Genomic DNA, 18,034 nt, shown 5'->3' on the forward strand with positions numbered 1-18,034 from the left:
TGTTCAAAGATCAAAATGAATGATTTTTCGCTCACCGTTTGATCGTTGGCTGTGTTTACACGGAACGATTATTGCTCAAATGCGATTGTTATTGCGAAAATTTGAACGATAATTGTTCCGTGTAAACGCAGCATTAGGCATAGCAATGATCAGTGATGAAAATAAAAGTAATGAATGTACCCAAAGGGACTTAAAATGTATTAAAAAAAAAAAGTTAAAATCACTAACACACTACCCCAAAGCCCCTCAAAAAATAAAAGTTTAAATCAACCCCTTTCCTATTATATAAATAAAACATATAAAAATAAATAAACATAATATACCGTAGCGTGCGTAATTGTCTGATCTATTAAAATATAACAAGCGTCATTGCGAACGGCGTAGACGAAAAGAGGGAAAAAAGTGCGCGGATTACTGATTTTATGTTACATTATATATAAAAAAAATTTATAAAAAAGTGATCAAAACGTCCGATCTTCACAAATATGGTATTAATAAAAACTAGAGATCATGGCGGAAAAATGACACCCCATACAGCCCCATAGGTGAAAAAATAAAACCGTTATAAGCGTCACAATAGGCCCATTTTATTTATAATTAATTGCCAAAAAAAAGGATTTCATTAAAAAAAATATATAGCATTAGAGAATCTGCGTAACCTGCATATGGTTGTGTTCGGACTGACCTATAGAATAATAGTATCGTCGCTATTACCATATAGTGCATTACGTAGACACAGGAACCCCCCAAACGTTACCATATTGCATTCTTTTTTTACGATTTCACCTATTTATATCTTCATAAATAATATATTTGGGATTCCGTCATACATGTTATGGTAAAATGAAAGACGCCATTACACAGTACAACTATTCCTGTAACAAATAAGCCCTTACATGGCTTGTAGATAGAAAACTGAGAGTGCTACAGCTCTTAGAAGGGGAGGAGGGAAAAACGAAAACACTAAGATCAAAATTTGCGCGGTCCACTGGGTCATTTTGGGCCTGGTCCTCAAAGGGTTAATAGAGTATATGTGCAGAATATATATATATATATATATATATATATATATTACAGCGCCCCCTATCTCCCACTCTCCCACACATGCCCCTCTCCTGCTCCCCTGACCTCCCTCCAGTACACTGTAACCTTCCCTCATTAGCTTTGTGTTTTCTATAACCCCCGTGCCACTGCCGCCGACCAATCACTGCCCTCCTTACATTCTCCCCCGTGCCGGATTCAGATAAGCCGCCGTCTGCGATTGGCGGATTGCGTGCCGCGCGCTGATTGGCCGGGAGTGGGCAGATGGGCGGAGCCGGCCGCAGCAGGGAAGTGTTTTCGCAGGGCGAGTGTGTATCGCTGCCAGCATCCGGTCTGCCCTCCGTGCTTTCCCGTTACCTGGCGGCGGAGTGACCGCGGATCACGGCTGGGAGGTAGGTACCGCACCGCGGGCTGCTCTCGCCATCATCCCCCCCGGGGTCAGTCCGTGGCTGGATCCTCCATAGAGAAGCCTATTGTTCCTCCTGTGCTGCAGTTGTACATAGAACCCTATTGTATCCCTATATACAGCCATACACATAGGTCCCACTATACTGCAGATACATAGGACTCTATTGTAGTGTGATTGACAGCCATTGTTCCCTCTGCCTGGATACATAGAGCTCTATTGTGCCCCCATTGTCTGTAATTACCCCTGTATAATAATTGCCCCAGGCTCCATGACTGCTGCCCTATAGGGATCATTCCAGCATGTATTTGTTATGTGATATCAGCCCCTACCTATCTTAGTGATCAACTATAGGACTACAACTCCCAGCATGCCCTGACAGCCTGTGCCTTAAAGGGATTTCTAGCTTACAGAGCCTGTATACTTATGGTTAATAGATCCTGATCGTCCTTATCGCTTGGCTAGAGTGGTTATAAAGAGTGTCTCCTGCCCTGGAGGACCCATCCTGTCCTGGATTTCGCAGACTTCCCTCTAATAATATGGACACTGTGTAATTCTCTGTTCGTCCTGTGGTGGCGCTGCTGGGAAGCGGAGTACTTCTGGGAATTACGGCTCTGGAGGTCCCAACAGGAGGTCGTTGTTTGATGGGCTGCTTATTCTTAAAGTGTCACTGTCATTAAAAATTTTTTTGCAGAAATCAATAGTATAGGTTATTTTAAGAAACTTTTGTAATTTGTTTTATTAGCTGAAAAATGAATTTTTATCATGAAAAAGCAGTTTGAAGCTCTCCCCCCTGTCTTCATGGTTGTCTATGGAGAGGGGAGGGAGATGAGGCACCAAAACAGGACAACAAAGAGTTAATTTACAGCTACATCAGCAGGCTCTCTCCTCTGACCGAAGCTCTGACCTCTGAATACCGGCTTTCACACAGGTCCCGCTGTGTAATCCTTTGTTCTCTGCTGCCGACTAATCTCCCTCCTCCCCTCTCCATAGAACAGACAGGGCCCAACTGATGTAAAACAGTTGAGATTTCCTGATAATGAGTAGTGGATGACAGAAAAGAGAGAGAGGGGGGGGGGGGGGGGGGAGTCTTTTTAAATGCAGATAATGGCATATTTGCCTAATAAACCCGATTACAAAGTTTCTTAAAATCGCCTTTACTAAATATTTAACAGTGACACTTAAAGAAATCCCTAATACTTCTTGGATCAGTCACCATGGAAGGAATGTGATTGGCTGCCACAGTCATATCTCATTGGAATCATAGCCAATGGGATCTTACAGCACCGGCTGTTTTCCAGAGCCGTGACGTCCGCATATACAGAGAAGCAGACGGCGCCGTACATTGTGTAGTGACCATGCCGGGTTATTGCAGCTCGCAGCTCAATCCACTTCAATGTGATCAGAGCTGCAGTTACACAGCATGGCCACTATACAGTGTATGGCGCTGTCTGCTTTTACTGTACAGCTTAGATCTTCACAATAGTCCTACAATGTCCCTTCAGGCGGCTTTTGACTTTCTATATGAACCCATCATGCCCTGACAGCCGAAGGGTTCTCTAACCTGTGGCTTTGATGCATAACTACAACTCCCATCATGCCCTGACAGCCGAAGGGTTCTCTAACCTGTGGCTTTGATGCATAACTACAACTCCCATCATGCTCTTACAGCCGAAGGGTTCTCTAACCTCTGGCTTTGTTGCATAACTACAACTGCCATCATGCCCTGACAGACGAAGGGTTCTCCAACCGCTGGCTTTGTTGCATAACTACAACTCCCATCATGCCCTGACAGCCGAAGGGTTCTCTAACCTGTGGCTTTGATGCATAACTACAACTCCCATAATGCCCTGACAGGCGAAGGGTTCTCTAACCGCTGGCTTTGTTGCATAACTACAACTCCCATCATGCCCTGACGGATGAAGGATTCTCCAACCGCTGGCTTTGTTGCATAACTACAACTCCCATCATGCCCTGACAGACGAAGGGTTCTCCAACCGCTGGCTTTGTTGCATAACTACAACTTCCATCATGCCCTGACAGACGAAGGGTTCTCCAACCGCTGGCTTTGTTGCATAACTACAACTCCCATCATGCCCTGACAGACGAAGGGTTTTCCAACCGCTGACTTTGATGCATAACTACAACTCCCATCATGCCCTGACAGCCTTCGGCTGTCAGGGCATGATGGGAGTTGTAGTTTTGCAACAGCCCTAGAGCCGCAGGTTGGAGAATACGAAGTGCTGTGCCCGGTAATACAACCTTCTATCTATCTATACATCTTTTATGTGCTGGTGGTATACATAGTATACATTATATATGATATATCTAGTTGTATGGAATCGGGTTTGCTATTACCTTTATAGTATTGTATGTATCCTGTGATACCCGATCTCCTCTGCCCGTCAGTGCCGTGTTTGTGCGTGTAGTGCCAGGGCTTACAAGACTGAGGATGCTTTACACTGCACTCTCACAGCCATAGAGCCATGGAAAATTAAAGGGATTGTTCACCATTTTTTTTTCCAAATCAACTGGTGCCAGAGATTTGCAATTTATTTCTCTAAAAAAAAAAAACTCAAATCTTCCAGTACTTACCAGCTGCTGTATGTCCTGCAGGAAGTGGTGTATTCTTTCCAGTCTGACACAGTGCTCTCTGACACAGTGCTCTCTGCTGCCACTTCTGTCCATGTCAGGAACTGTCCAGAGCAGCAGCAAATCTACGTAGAAAACCTCTCCTGCTCTGGACAGAGGTTGCAGCGGAGAGCACTGTGTCAGATTGGAAAGAATACACCACTTCTGCACGACATACAGCAGCTGATAAGTACTGGAAGATTTGAGATTTTTAATTAGAAGTAAATTACAAATCTATATGACTTTCTAAAACCATTTTTGTTGCTGGATTAACCCTTTAATCACACCTGGCTTACCATCTAATGCAGGGATGGGGAACCTTCGGCCCTCCAGCTGTTGCAAAATTACAATTCCCATCATGCTTTAGCTTTGGCTGTCCAGGCATGATGGGAATTGTAGTTTAGCAGGGAAACGGATGCAGCTGTATAGGGGTCTTGCAGAGCAGCGAGTACTATACAGAGATGTCTGGCAGCTTCTAGTGCTTTCCTGCCTCCCGTTCCCCAGGACGGCATAGTGGAGAATCTAATATCATTGTCGTAGTTGTTGACAGCCACTTCATCACATTTTAGGGGTCAGCTATCTGTACACATCTGACAACTGAGACAGCGCTGTATCCCATGGGGTCAGCACATAGAGGCAGGCTGCAGATGTGCCTCCTCCTGGCGTTGCTGCTTCTCCGCTATATACCTTCCAGTATATAGTACAGTCCCTGCTGCGGCTTATTCAGGGGAAGTGTGACAACTGATCACAGGGTCAGGCGTGCAGTCAATATTTCATTCCCCCCCATATCATCTACTAGGCTCCGTACTCTGTTCTTGTGTATGGGCAGAGCAAAGAGCAGAGAAGCCAGCTCCACAACCGTCCTATATACCATGTGCAGGATTTATACCATTGGACGCTAATTGTTTATTCTCCGACAGGCAGATTTGTCATGGGACTGGGTGAGCAGTCTCTACATGGATGGAGGTCCTGGCTGCTGCTGTGTCTGCTCCGGATGGCGGGTGAGTCCCCTGGTTTATATACATTGTCTTCTCTTGTGTGTTAAGAGCCAGCAGAGTAACGTCCATAGCGGACAATGAGGAGCTTAGCTTCAGGGGGGTCCCTGGTTTATGGTAGGGACCCCGCACAGAGATCTTCTTGTTATTGATAGGGACCCCGCACAGAGGTGGTCTTGTTGTTGATAGGGACCCCGCAGAGAGAGGTCTCCTGGTTTAGGATAGGGACCCCGCAGAGAGAGGTCTCCTGGTTTAGGATAGGGACCCCGCAGAGAGAGGTCTCCTGGTTTAGGGAAGGGACCCCGCAGGGAGGTCTCCTTGTTCATGGTAGGGACTCGGCCGAGAGGTCTCCTTGTTAAAGGGGTTATCCAGCGAAAATCTTTTTCTTTCAAATCAACTGATATCAAAAAGTTAGATTTGTAACTTCTATTAAAAAATCTCAAGTCTTCCCATACTTATTAGCTGCTGTATGTCATGCAGGAAATGTTTTATTTTCAGTCTGACACAGTGCTCTCTGCTGACATCTCTGGCCGAGACAGGAACTCTGTCTCAGTTTTATATGAATCACCATAGAAAACCTTTCCTGCTCTAGGCAGTTCCTGTCTCGGCCAGAGATGTCAGCAGAGAGCACTGTGTCAGGCTGAAAATAAAACACCACTTCCTGCATGACATACAGCAGCTAATAAGCATGGGAAGACATGATTTTTTTTAATAGAAGTAAATTACAAATCTATATAACTTTCTGGTATCAGTTGATGTGAAAGAAAAAGGTTTTTGCTGGAGAACCCCTTTAACCCCTTAACGACAAAGGGCGTATAGGTACGCCCTATTGCCGGTAAGGGCGTTCAGAGCGGGGCCGCACGGCGACCCCGCTCTGAACCGCGGCGGTCCCGGGTGCCGCTTGTAGCCCGGGACCGTAGGTATTAGCAGGCACGGTCCGATCGCCGTGCCCGCTAATACAGTAATCAGATGGAGCTGTCAAACATGACAGCTGCATCCGATTACCGGATCCAGCGTCTCCCTGGTGTCTAGTGGCGGAGATCGCTCCTCTGGGATGTTATCCCGGAGGAGCGATCTCCGTTTCTGAAGCCGGCCGGGGACCACTCCAAGATGGCGCCGTCCCCGGCTCGGCACTCGGCACTGCTGCAGCCGGAAGTAAACGAGTGCCTATCTCATGGATCTCTGCAGCATATCTATGCTGCAGAGATCTCAATGAGAGATCACAGTGTATATACTAGAAGTCCCCCATGGGGGCTTCTAGTACATGTGTAAAAAAAAAAAAAAAGTGTTGTTAATAGTAAAAAGCCCCCTCCCCTAAGTCTGAATCACCCCCCTTTTCCCAGGTTATAAATAAAAGTAAACAAATAAATAAATAAACAAACATGTTTGCTATCGCCGCGTGCGTAATCGCCCAAACTTTTAATTAATCACATTCCTGATCTCGCACAGTAAACGGCGTCAGCGCAAAAAAATCCCAAAGTGCAAAATTGCGCATTTTTGGTCGCATTAAATCCAGAAAAATTGTAATAAAAAGCGATCAAAAAGTCGTATATGCGCAATCAAGGTACCGATAGAAAGAACACATCATGGCGCAAAGAATGACACCTCACACAGCCCCATAGACCAAAGGATAAAAGCGCTATAAGCCTGGGAATGGAGCGTTTTTAAGTGACGTATATTTGTTGACAATGGTTTGAATTTTTTACAGGCCATCAGATACAATATAAGTTATACGTGTTACATATCGTTTTAATCGTAACGACTTGAGGAACGTGCATAACAAGTCAATTTTACCCCAGGGCGAATGGCGTAAAAACCACATTTCCCCCAAATAAACAAAATGCGTTTTTTTGTTTTTTTTTTTTCAATTTCACCACACTTTGAATTTTTTTCTGGTTTCGCAGTGTACTTTATGCAAAAATTCAGCCTGTCATTGCAAAGTACAATTAGTGACGCAAAAAATAAGGGCTCAAGGTGGAAAAATGCAAGTGCTATGGCCTTTGATGCACAAGGAGGAAAAAACTAAAACTCAAAAATCGAAATTGGCTCTGTCCTTAAGGGGTTAATGATAGGGACCCTCCAGAGAAAGGTCTCCTGGTTTAGGGCAGGGACCCCACAGAGAGGTCTCCTGGTTTATGGTAGGGATGGGGGAACCTTAGGCCTTCAAGCTGTTGCAAAACTACAATTCCCATCAAAGCCCGGGCTATCCAGGCTTGATAGGAGTTGTAGTTTTGCCCCAGCAGGAGGGATGCATGTTACCCATCTGTTATAGAGACATCCATAGCCCTGGATGTTCAGTGCCACTTATGTCCCTTCTAGATGCCCAGTGCCCGTCCTACCCATCACTGGCATAAAGATGACAGTTACTGTGTGGGGAGAATACTGTTGGTGCGAGACAGTATGACACTTTCATATTACAATCTTTCCCAACGATGAGAATCCTACTCCTAGATTAAAGGGCTACTCTGATGGGGAAAAAAATCCTTTCGGATCAACTAGTGTCAGAAAGTTATAAAGATTTGTATATTACTTCTATTTACAAATTTCCAGTCTTACAGTACTTATCATCTGCTGTATGTCTAGCAGGAAGTGGTGTATTCTTTCCAGTCTGACACAGTGCTCTCTGCTGCCACCTCTGTCCATGTCAGGAACTGTGCAGAGCAGGATAGGGTTTCTATGGGGATTTGCATCTGGACAGAGGTGGCAGCAGAGATCACTGTATCAGACTGGAGATAATATACCAGGACATACAGCAGCTAATAAGTACTGGAAGCGTTTTAATTAGATGTAAATTACAAATCTGTAGAACTTTCTGAAACCAGAGTTCCCCTTTAAATTCTTTTTTTATATAACTGTATTTTTATTGAATAAAATTTTTGCAAATTTTTAGAAGAGACATAACAAAGGAATACAAAACATATATGGAATAATATACAAAACAATAGGACAATGGGGTATCAGTAGTAAAAAACATATCAGGCACGGGTACAAGGTAACAGTGGTAACAATTAGCTCTAACATGATCATAATGGCACCACGTATTGCTACAGAGAAAGGTAGCATATAAGAGCAATGCAACAGCTGTCAGCAGAAGAAAAATTACTGTTACTCACGGCTCAGGTAGGGGGTTGTATCCTTACTGTAGCCCAATAAAGAAACCCTTTGACACACATACAACACAGAGAGACTGACACAAGACTCAATACAAAGGAGGTGGGGAAAGGGAAGGGAGGTGGGGAAAGGGAAGGGAGGTGGGGAAAGGGAAGGGAGGGGGGGTGGGGGAGACGGAGAAGCTAGGGTCTGCTGTCAGAAGAGGAGGTCATGTCAAAGGCATCCCACGGAGACCATGTGGATTCAAATTTATCAATGGCATTATTAAGGGAAGCAGTAAGCTTTTCTAGGGAGCGCAACTCCCGAATTCTGGTAAGCAAACATGGTCGGGAAGGAGGGGACGTCTGTTTCCATGCACGAGCAATCAAGGACTTGGCCGCCGTTAGGACAGTGAGTAATAACTTTGCCTGCCTTTTCCGGATGGTCTTCGGGAACAAATTCAACAGACAAAGTCCTGGGTCCCTATCAATGGTGGTGCCCAAGACTGTCGAGGCCACCCCACAAACCTCCACCCAAAATGGACGTATAAGGGGGCAGTCCCAAAATATATGGAGGAGCGACCCCACACCACCTGAACACCTCCAACAGAGTGGAGGGATGGTATTATTTAGCTTATGGAGGAGTTCCGGTGTATGGTACCATAGCATTAACAGCTTATAGTGGGATTCCTTATATGTAGTGCAGATAGAGGATTTTGCCGCCCTCTCCCATATCACAGCCCAACATTCTGGCGGGAGTTGTCTGCCCAATGCTGCTTCCCACTTATCCATGTAGCGATGTCTAGCCTGGGAGCCATCAGAGGGTGAATTAAGAATTCGATAAATATCTGATATCAAACCAGACGTAGAAGTGCCTCCTCTCACTAATTGTTCGAAAGCAGATGGTTTCGAGACTTTGAGGGATCCCAGGCGAGACAGCATAAAATGGCGGATCTGCAAATAGGTATAGTGCTCTGAGGACGGCAGTTCAAATCTGTCCGCAATCCTAGGAAAGGGGAGAAGGGTGCGTGTAAGCGGGTCTACAATGTCAGCGAACTGGAACAGCTTTTTTGAACCCCATAGCCTAACTGTGTGGGACTGTAAACCAGGCTGGAAATTGGGATAAAGAAGGAAAGAATTTAGGGGGGACGTCTTGGAGTAGAGTTTGAATCTAGAGGAACAGGTGGACCAGATGTGCAAAGTGAAGTTAATGGGGCCAAGTAGGTTTAAATGAGAAGAGGAGGGCGGAGAGGGGTGCCAAAGAAAGGAGTTAGGATGAAAGGGCGCTAGCCATACTTTTTCAATCTCGGCCCACTTCTTATAGGCCAGGTACTTAGACCATGCAGTAATTTGTCGTAAGTGAGTAGCATAATAGTAATGCAGGACATTTGGAACCGCAAGACCTCCTTGAGTTTTACTACTCATCATAACCGAAGCTGGGATACGATGTCGCTTTGTCGCCCAAATGAATTTAAAAATGTCCCGTTGTAATGCTTTTATCTCGGAGAGGGGTATGCGAACTGGAAGGGTTTCAAAGAAGTAAAGCAACTTCGGGAGAATCGTCATCTTGACCGAGGCTACTCTACCCATGAGGGAGATGAAATGAGAGTTCCATTTGGACAAAAGGGCCCTGAGTTCTTTAAAAAGAGTAGGGTAGTTGGTTGTGTATAGAGAAGAGTACGTAGGTGTAAGATGAATTCCTAGATATTTAATAGAGGACTCAGACCATTTAAACCGGAAAACCGATCGAAGATGTGTTATTGTGGATTTGGGGAGGTTAAGTGGCATGATTTCGGACTTAGAGGTATTTACTTTATAACCAGAGAGTACCCCAAACCGGGAGAGTAAGGCTCTAAGCGCCGGCAGGGTCGTATGTGGGGACGACAGGGTGAGAAGGACATCATCCGCGAAGAGCATGATTTTGGACTCTCTGCCTCGGACCGATACACCACGGATGTCTGGGCAGTTCCGGATGGCCGCCGCCAGGGGTTCGATACAAAGGACGAACAAAAGAGGGGAGAGCGGGCAACCCTGGCGGGTGCCATTCCGAATCGGAAAGGTTCCCCTTTAAATTCTGACAGTGAGCATTCGATTACACAAGAGAAGTGAAGCGTTACATCATTGTTCCACAACCTGCGGCTCTCCAGCTGTTGCAAAACTTCATTCCCAGCATCCCCTGATAGCCTTCAGCTGTTGGGGTATAGTGGGTGCGAGTATGTTGGGGAGCACTGTATTACATGACGCCTATCTGCAAGTGGGAGACTTGTTCTCTCTTCCCCTTTAAGCTTTATTTCTAGTGGGCGGTGATGCAATGTGGAGATTAACAAGTCTCAGCATAAGAAACAAATAAGATCTTCCAGGAATCCTTCCTTTGTTTCCTCTGATTCATTCCCATTCTTGGTAAAGGAGGAATAAACGGGAAGCTGCCTGTGTAAGAGAGTCCTGCCAGTAGTGGTGGTTACAGGCGGCCATTATCGGCAATAGCCAGAAAGACAGGACTGGAAATGGAAAGGGTGGATGGCCGCTTGTGTCGGGGAGGGTGTCCGGTCGCCCCTGTCGGGGAGGGGGGTGGTCACTTCTTCTTACTGGATCTTCTCGGTCTCTGGGTTCTCGGCTCCGTACAGTAATCTGTATTGGGAGACGATATCTGGCGTAGACCGCTGTCCATTAATCATCCAGTAATGGAGATGACCTGGAGTGGATGTGGTTGAAACAGGATCCTTTGCACAGTCTGTAAAGGGCCTTGGGGATCTCACTGTTTATATATGGGGGGGGGGGTAATACTGTGGACCCCAGGGATAGTCCTATGTGTGTGATGTCTTCACAGCTGATATATCCTATAGGACAGGGCTAGGGAACCCTGGCTCTCCAGATGTTGCAAAACTACAACTCCCATCATGCCTAGACAGCCAAAGCTTTAGCTGTCCAGGCATGATAGGAGTTGTAGTTTTGCAACAGCTAGAGAGCCAAGGTTCCCTAGTCCTGCAGACTTAGAGCATGGAGAGATTGTATATAGTCAGTCATATATACAGTAACTAAGACTGATAATTTTAAGGGATCATTGTGTCGATTATTATTTATTTATTTTTTTTGTACGATGTTTTATATGTACATTACAGCATATGATCTGAATACCCTGCAGACCTATGTATATAACAATCGGCTCCGCATCATTCAGACATTGTGAGCGGTCTATGTGTCAGATATCACCCTGGGGGTTTAGGAAGTCTCGTCTGCCTTTGTTTTATCCACACATGATCTATCGTGAGGGGTACGGACTGATCTAGTCTCGTATTGTTAGAGGAAGTTGTTTATATAGGAAACCACAGGCTGATCGCAACGTCTGCTGCAGGTTACAACATATGGGGGTGAGCGGTGTGTAGGGAAGGGTCAGCGGGGCGAGCGACAGGGTCCTGTCCCTTCTGAGGCTGTGGCTTGTACTGAAAAGACAGACTTCTAGCTCATAGAAGGCACGGCATGTATCAGATTAGTGGAAAAGGGGGGTTTGTCTGGTCTACTTGAAGAAACCAAGGAGCAAAGAATGTATCAAAAACTCCAGAAGTGTGCAAGTATGCATTTCAGGGTTGAAAATAATAATAATAAAAAAAATAATATATATATAGCTGCTATTTTCTGCCTATATATATATATATATATATATATATATATATATATATATATATATATATATATATATAAACAGACAGGAGCTGTCCCATAGGCATAAATAGGAAAGGGTTCTAGGCATGCCCTGTGACCTGCCTAGTCCTGCTTTTAGGATTAGTGGTCAGAATGAGAACTGCAAGGTTTCAGAATTACTTTTACATATGGATAGCAAAACTGAAAATTTGAAAAGGCATCACCCAAAATTAATGTAAAAGCTTGATTTAAACACTAGGGGGGAGATTTATCAAACATAGTGTAAAGTGACACTGGCTCAGTTGCCCCTAGCAACCAGATTCCACCTTTCATTCCTCACAGACTCTTTGGAAAGGGAAAGGTGGAATCTGATTGGTTGCTAGGGGCAACTGAGCCAGTTTCACTTTACACCATGTTTGATAAATCTCCCCTAGGTTATTTTCTGCTGGCAACTTCCATTTAAAGGGGTAAACCCACGGGGTAAGATGTGCCATAAGATGGAAGGCTCCCTGTCTTATACCACGGCCCCTTCACTTATTTTAAATACTCACTATAGGACTGTGTAGATGCTAACCCTGAAACAATTTAAAGTGACTGTACCACCAGGCCCAGGCCGAAGCACTGGAGGCGGGCCGACCCACCCTTAGTGAGAGGAAACCCTAGCCCCTCTATGATAGGGTTCCATTGATTCTAATGGAGTCACGTCATGGAGGGGCTGGAGTTTCTTCCCACTAAGGGTGGGTTGGCCGCCTCCAGTGCTTCAGCCTGGGCCTGGTGGTACAGTCACTTCAAGGTTCCATAACCTGGTCTGTCCCAGTCTCCTCTGACAGCTGCCACAGGTGGCCGTAAAGCCAACAACAGCCGCAGCTAACGTCATGTGTGATTTGTATAACTTCCATTGACTTTAAAGGGAATTGCACCAACGCTGTAGCCCTCACTAGCTACTCATGTAACTTGCTGGCTATGGCATAAGCCGTAGATCTGCCAAAAAACGTCTCTGATTGAGACCCGCATCTAGGTGACACTTACAGGCCCTATATCTCCCAGGTGGGTTATACCCCTTTAAAGTGTGTTTACACTGAGTGGTTGGCAAAAAAAACATATAAAAAGCATGTCAAGAACTGAGTTTAATCCTGTTTCTTAGGTCCTGTTCACTTTGCCAGTTTAAGCTTTTGTGTGTGTGTGTGTGTGTGTGTATGTAATACACACATACACTGCACCAAACCTGAAAACTAAAACTGACCCAAGAAATAGAATTAAAGAAGAAAAAAAAAAATATATATATATATATATACACACACACACACACACACTAAACTTCTGTATCTGCCATTTCCTTGAGTCCCTTTAAGGATCTGACTACAGAGCATCAGTGTGTGTGGGGGGGGGGGGGGGGGCATGTGCTTTCTATTACCATAATAGAGGAAGGAATGTTTCGGGCGGCCTCATCTGTACAGTGTAACATACATTTCCCTGGACGAGGAGCCCTGTTTTCTCTCTAGCTTTTGGCTGCTGAGGGCTGGAAGTTTTTGTGGTGTTTCCCAGTAGGGTTACAGGCTGTTCGCACATGACGCTGCACAGGATTGTCAGGACTTCTCCTCACTGGATTTCCCATAACACCATGTCTGGAATGTATGATCTAATGTGTCTGCTGAACTCTCCGCATGCCCCTGCTTTCCAAGGAAGCCGCAGTAGGAGGATTCCCAGCATTTGTTTATTTCTTTAACAGGAAACCACCAGTATATTAGGCGACACGCACACATTGCAATGGGGCTGATTCTTAAGGTTTTCACACAATCCATGCTTTGTATTGTAGATTTAAAGGGGCACTCCTGCCGAGGGAAACGTTTTATAATCAACTGATGTCAGAAAGTTATACAGATTTATAAATTACTTCTAGTACTCATCAGCTGCTGTATGTTCTGCATGAAGTGGTATAGGATTTACTGTGCTCTCTGCTGCCACCTCTGTCCATGTCAGGAACTGTTTAGAGCAGGAGCGTTTTTCTATGGGTATTTGCAGTTCTGATCATGGACAGAGATGGCAGCAGAGAGCACCACTTCCTGCAGGACATGCAGAAGCTGATAAGTACTGGAAGAATGGAGATTTTTTTTTTTATTATTATTATTTATTTTTTAAATAGAAATTACAAATTTATATAACTTTCTGATACCAATCGATTTAAAAAAAACTTTTTGTCCCCCAGAGTTCCCCTTTAATATAAAGCTGATAAATGCATTAGAACAAAGACGCCGCCGAGTGCTCTTATTTTTCTCAGATTTACAGCGGATCGGTTTCTCCTGTTGTGTATTAGGATTCTTTACTACCGCAGGATCCTACACAGATGATTGTCTCATTTGGAAATCCATTTTTCTCCACGCCTCCCGGCATGCCGTTTTTCCAGGCGGCTTATTATTTCATGAGCGATTTACAGCAAACTGATCAATGCATGGAAAGTGACATTACTGCAACAGGACAGCAGGCACATTGAGGCAGATATATAGCGCTGCTGTGGGGACCATTACACACCGCACCTGGGATCTGCCGGCATCTAGTCCTAGAGTTACGGGGACACTTAATCGCTCGCGTTCAGATTCTTGCTTACTATTAGACCTGGGGGCGTCAGACTGGTGTAATGTGATGAGGGATGTTACACGGGGCGCACTTCACCACACATGGCCGTCTGTGGGTCATGTACATGACTGGGAAGGCTTTTTTTCCCCTCCATCTTTATTAGACCATAAAAGTCTGCATGACTCACTAAGTTACCTTAAAGAAGCCTCCATGCAGAACTGATCCCATGAGACTGTACCATGTACTGGGCTGGGGGTACTAAAGGAGACATAGAAGAAAAACCAAATCTATCCTAGGTGTCCTCGCTGAGGTTGGACAAATCTTAGTTTCATACAGTTTCCACAAACTGCTTAAAATGGGACCTATAGATTGTAAGACATTGTTACCTCCTATCTATTGTATAGCGCTATGGAATTAAGGGCGTTTTTATAAATAAATAATAATAATACTCTGGAGGGGATAAAAATGTGTGAGAAAGTTGTATAGATGTAAATTACTTCTATCTAAAAATCTCCAGTCTTTCCGTACTTATCAGCTGCTGTATGTCCTGCAGGAAGTGGTGTATTCTTTTCAGTTTCGCACAGTTGCCACCTCTGTCCATGTCAGGAACTGTCCAGAGCAGTATCAAATCCCCATCAAAACCTCTCCTTTGAAGGGAATCAATCAGCTCAATTGGGCTAATATGATTCCATGAACTGTTGTATATAGCTCCTGCAGCAGCCGCGGCATGTACTGGCTGCAGCAGGAGCTGTATTCCCAAAAGAAAGGACTTTAATCCCCCAGGCGAGTGATAGGTAGCGGCGGATAGGGTAGTCATCTAGGAGGCTCCCTGCCCGTATCTAGTCACAGTGCTCTACCTGTCAGCACACTCTGAGGGAATGAACGACAGACAGAGATGTCCTTTACTGGTGACTAGATACGGGCGGGGAGCCGCCCAGATGACTACTTCCCCGCCGCTTCACGCGCCCGGGGGATTAAAGTCCTTTTTTTCGTGTATACAGCTCCTGCTGCAGCCGGTACATGCTGCGGCTGCTGCAGGAGCTGTATACAGCAGTTCAGGGAACCATATCAGCCCTGACTGGGCTGATTGATTCACTTTGAGTTGTAAATGTGGTCAATCGCATGGATTTTTGACATGATTTTCCCTTGAAAAAAATCACTGCATGTACAAAGCCTTATCTAGTGTAAAAAAAAAAAAAATATATATATTATGGTCCAAAAGAAGGTGGACTGTATGTGTAATAGGGTTATGAAGGGGGAGATCTATCAAACATGGTGTAAAGTGAAACTGGCTCAGTTGCCCCTAGCAACCAATCAGATTCCACCTTTCATTTAAGAGTCTGAGGAATGAAAAGTGGAATCTGATTGGTTGCTAGGGGCAACTGAGCCAGTTTCACTTTACAGCATGTTTGATAAATCTCCCCCTTAAGTTCATAACCCTATTACACATACTGTCCACCTACTTTAGGACCACCCTGTATATATGGGTTTCAGACTGTGGAACACCACTAATCCCTAATCCAAGTGAATGGAGCAGTGTAAGGGATGAGGGAATAAGCCGACGGGACCCTAATCCCTGAAGATAGCCATACAGCGTCAGTTTTTGTCTGCCAAATGTTTGTTTGGCTGACAGCCATTCGTCCTCATTTCGCCCCGTACACATCAACACTTGGAGGAGGGAAAGTAGTGGACAGACCCTTCTAGCGGCGGCGGCTTATCTCTGGGGGAAACAAAAGGAAATTTAACACGCTTGATCGTTCTCTTCCCCAACATCATCTCTCACGGATGAATCGAGGTCCTTGCACACATAAGACAGTGGGTTCAGCCAACTATTCTTTGATGTATAAAGGGAAGACTGAAGACCTCCATGCACCTTGCTGAACTTGTTTAAAGGCCGATCCTCCAATGCAGGGATGGGGATCCTTCAGCCCCCCAGCTGTTGCAAAACTACAACTCCCATCATGCCTGGACAGCCGAAGCTAAAGCTTCGGCTGTCCAGGCATGATGGGAATTGTAGTTTAGCAACAGCTGGGGGGCTGAAGGTTCCCCATCCATGATCTAAAGTGTATAGGGGTCTCTGAAGACACAGACAGATGATATCCATAAAAAAAAGATGTCGAGCATTTTGGATTTCAACCCCTCCTCTTACCAAGTCAAACGTTCATGTGTAGAGAGGGGTCAGGAGACGTAGTTGTTGACTATTGAAGTGGTATGAGCCCATACATGTGTCCTCCATATATCATCTGTTCCTCACTTTGGCTTCAAAAACTGCTTCACAAAACCTGAATGTGGGAAATTGCCCTCATAGTTTTCCAAGGAATGCATACGAGGGTTTTGTGTAAGTCCGGATATCGTTTTTGTTTTTCTTGCTAATCCATCTGGTTTTCTTTTGCTTCTCCTCCAGCTTGTGTGCCTGTGCCATTACATTGCCGCAAAAATCCAAACTCTATCCTCACCCATCGATATGATGCCGGGAACGAGGATAGAGTCCATTACAGGGCTTACCATAGGTTCCATGTTTCCTGGAAGGTGGGAATAAGCCCTTAGTAATTCCTTTCTTATTATGTTAGGATATATATGTTTATCCCAGGCAGGTTTCCATTTACTTACTATGGATTTTCCTACCACATTTGATGGAAGTTTGTTCCAAGCATCTACTACTCTATCCAAAAAGGAATGTTTTCCTCATGTTTCTTCTGATCTTCTCCCCAATAACCTCGGATTTTGCCCCCTTGAGTTCATATTTTATTTAATTTTTTTTTTTTAAATACTCCCCTCTTGATCCCTATTTAGTTCTTTTAAAGGGGAACTATCAGCAGGTTAGTATTGTTAGTAGTTAGTTAGTAGTGTAATCCTGGGTCTGGTAAGGCCGTTTGGGGCGCTGCCCCCAGAGCACCCATCCTGGCCGGCCCGACCCTTCTAATGAATATCAGTGGAGCAGATGGGCACTCTGGGGGTGGGGTAATACTCCAAACGGCCTTGCCAGGCACAGGATTATACTACAAGCTGCACAGAAACAGCGCAGAGGATGAAGGTAAGAGACATACTGTCATCCTCAGCGTCCCATGCACATTAGGGAGCTGTCAGCTGGTTAGATTTGTCTAACATGCTCATAGTTTCCCTTTTAAAGGAAAAGTCAGGCGAAAATATTTATTAAAGTATAGTATTGCCCCTTAAAAGTTATACAAATTACCAATATACACTTATTACAGGAAATGCTTATAAAATGCTTTTTTCCCCTGCACTTACTACTGCATCAAGGCTTCACTTCCTGGATAACATGGTGATGTCACTTCCTGGATAACATGGTGATGTCACGACCTGACTATTCCCATGTTTTTTTTGTCCTGCTCTCTGGGCACAATGACTGAGCGTCGCATTTATCTCATGTTATTTCTTGCACATTTTCTCTTGCCCTTATGGTCTCCGTACAATTCAGTATTCAAGATTTTTCTTCTTTTTTCCTGTTGGGTCTTGTCCTGGTTTTGGAGCAGAGGCCTTGTTTTTTAGAACAGGAATAGTAATGACTAGAGATGAGCGAACCTCGAGCATGCCCGAGTCGATCCGAACCCGAACTTTCGGCATTTGATTAGCGGTGGCTGCTGAAGTTGGATAAAGCCCTAAGGCTATGTGGAAATCATGGATATATTCATTGGCTG

At 44.9% G+C, this 18,034-nt stretch overlaps 1 protein-coding gene across 1 annotated transcript in view; it reads left to right on the top strand.

Moving 5' to 3' along the window:
• The first annotated feature begins 1,356 nt into the window (after positions 1 to 1,356).
• Positions 1,357 to 18,034, top strand: part of LRP12 (LDL receptor related protein 12) — a 39,962-nt gene continuing 23,284 nt past the window's right edge. The window contains exons 1-2 of the mRNA XM_069959862.1: positions 1,357 to 1,433; positions 4,999 to 5,079. Of these exons, the coding sequence (XP_069815963.1) occupies positions 5,010 to 5,079 (70 nt within the window). The 5' untranslated portion in view covers positions 1,357 to 1,433; positions 4,999 to 5,009. The remainder of the gene's footprint in view (positions 1,434 to 4,998; positions 5,080 to 18,034) is intronic.

Source organism: Dendropsophus ebraccatus, chromosome 2 (genome assembly GCF_027789765.1).
Source record: "Dendropsophus ebraccatus isolate aDenEbr1 chromosome 2, aDenEbr1.pat, whole genome shotgun sequence".
In the NCBI taxonomy this organism is placed as follows: Eukaryota; Metazoa; Chordata; class Amphibia; order Anura; family Hylidae; genus Dendropsophus; species Dendropsophus ebraccatus.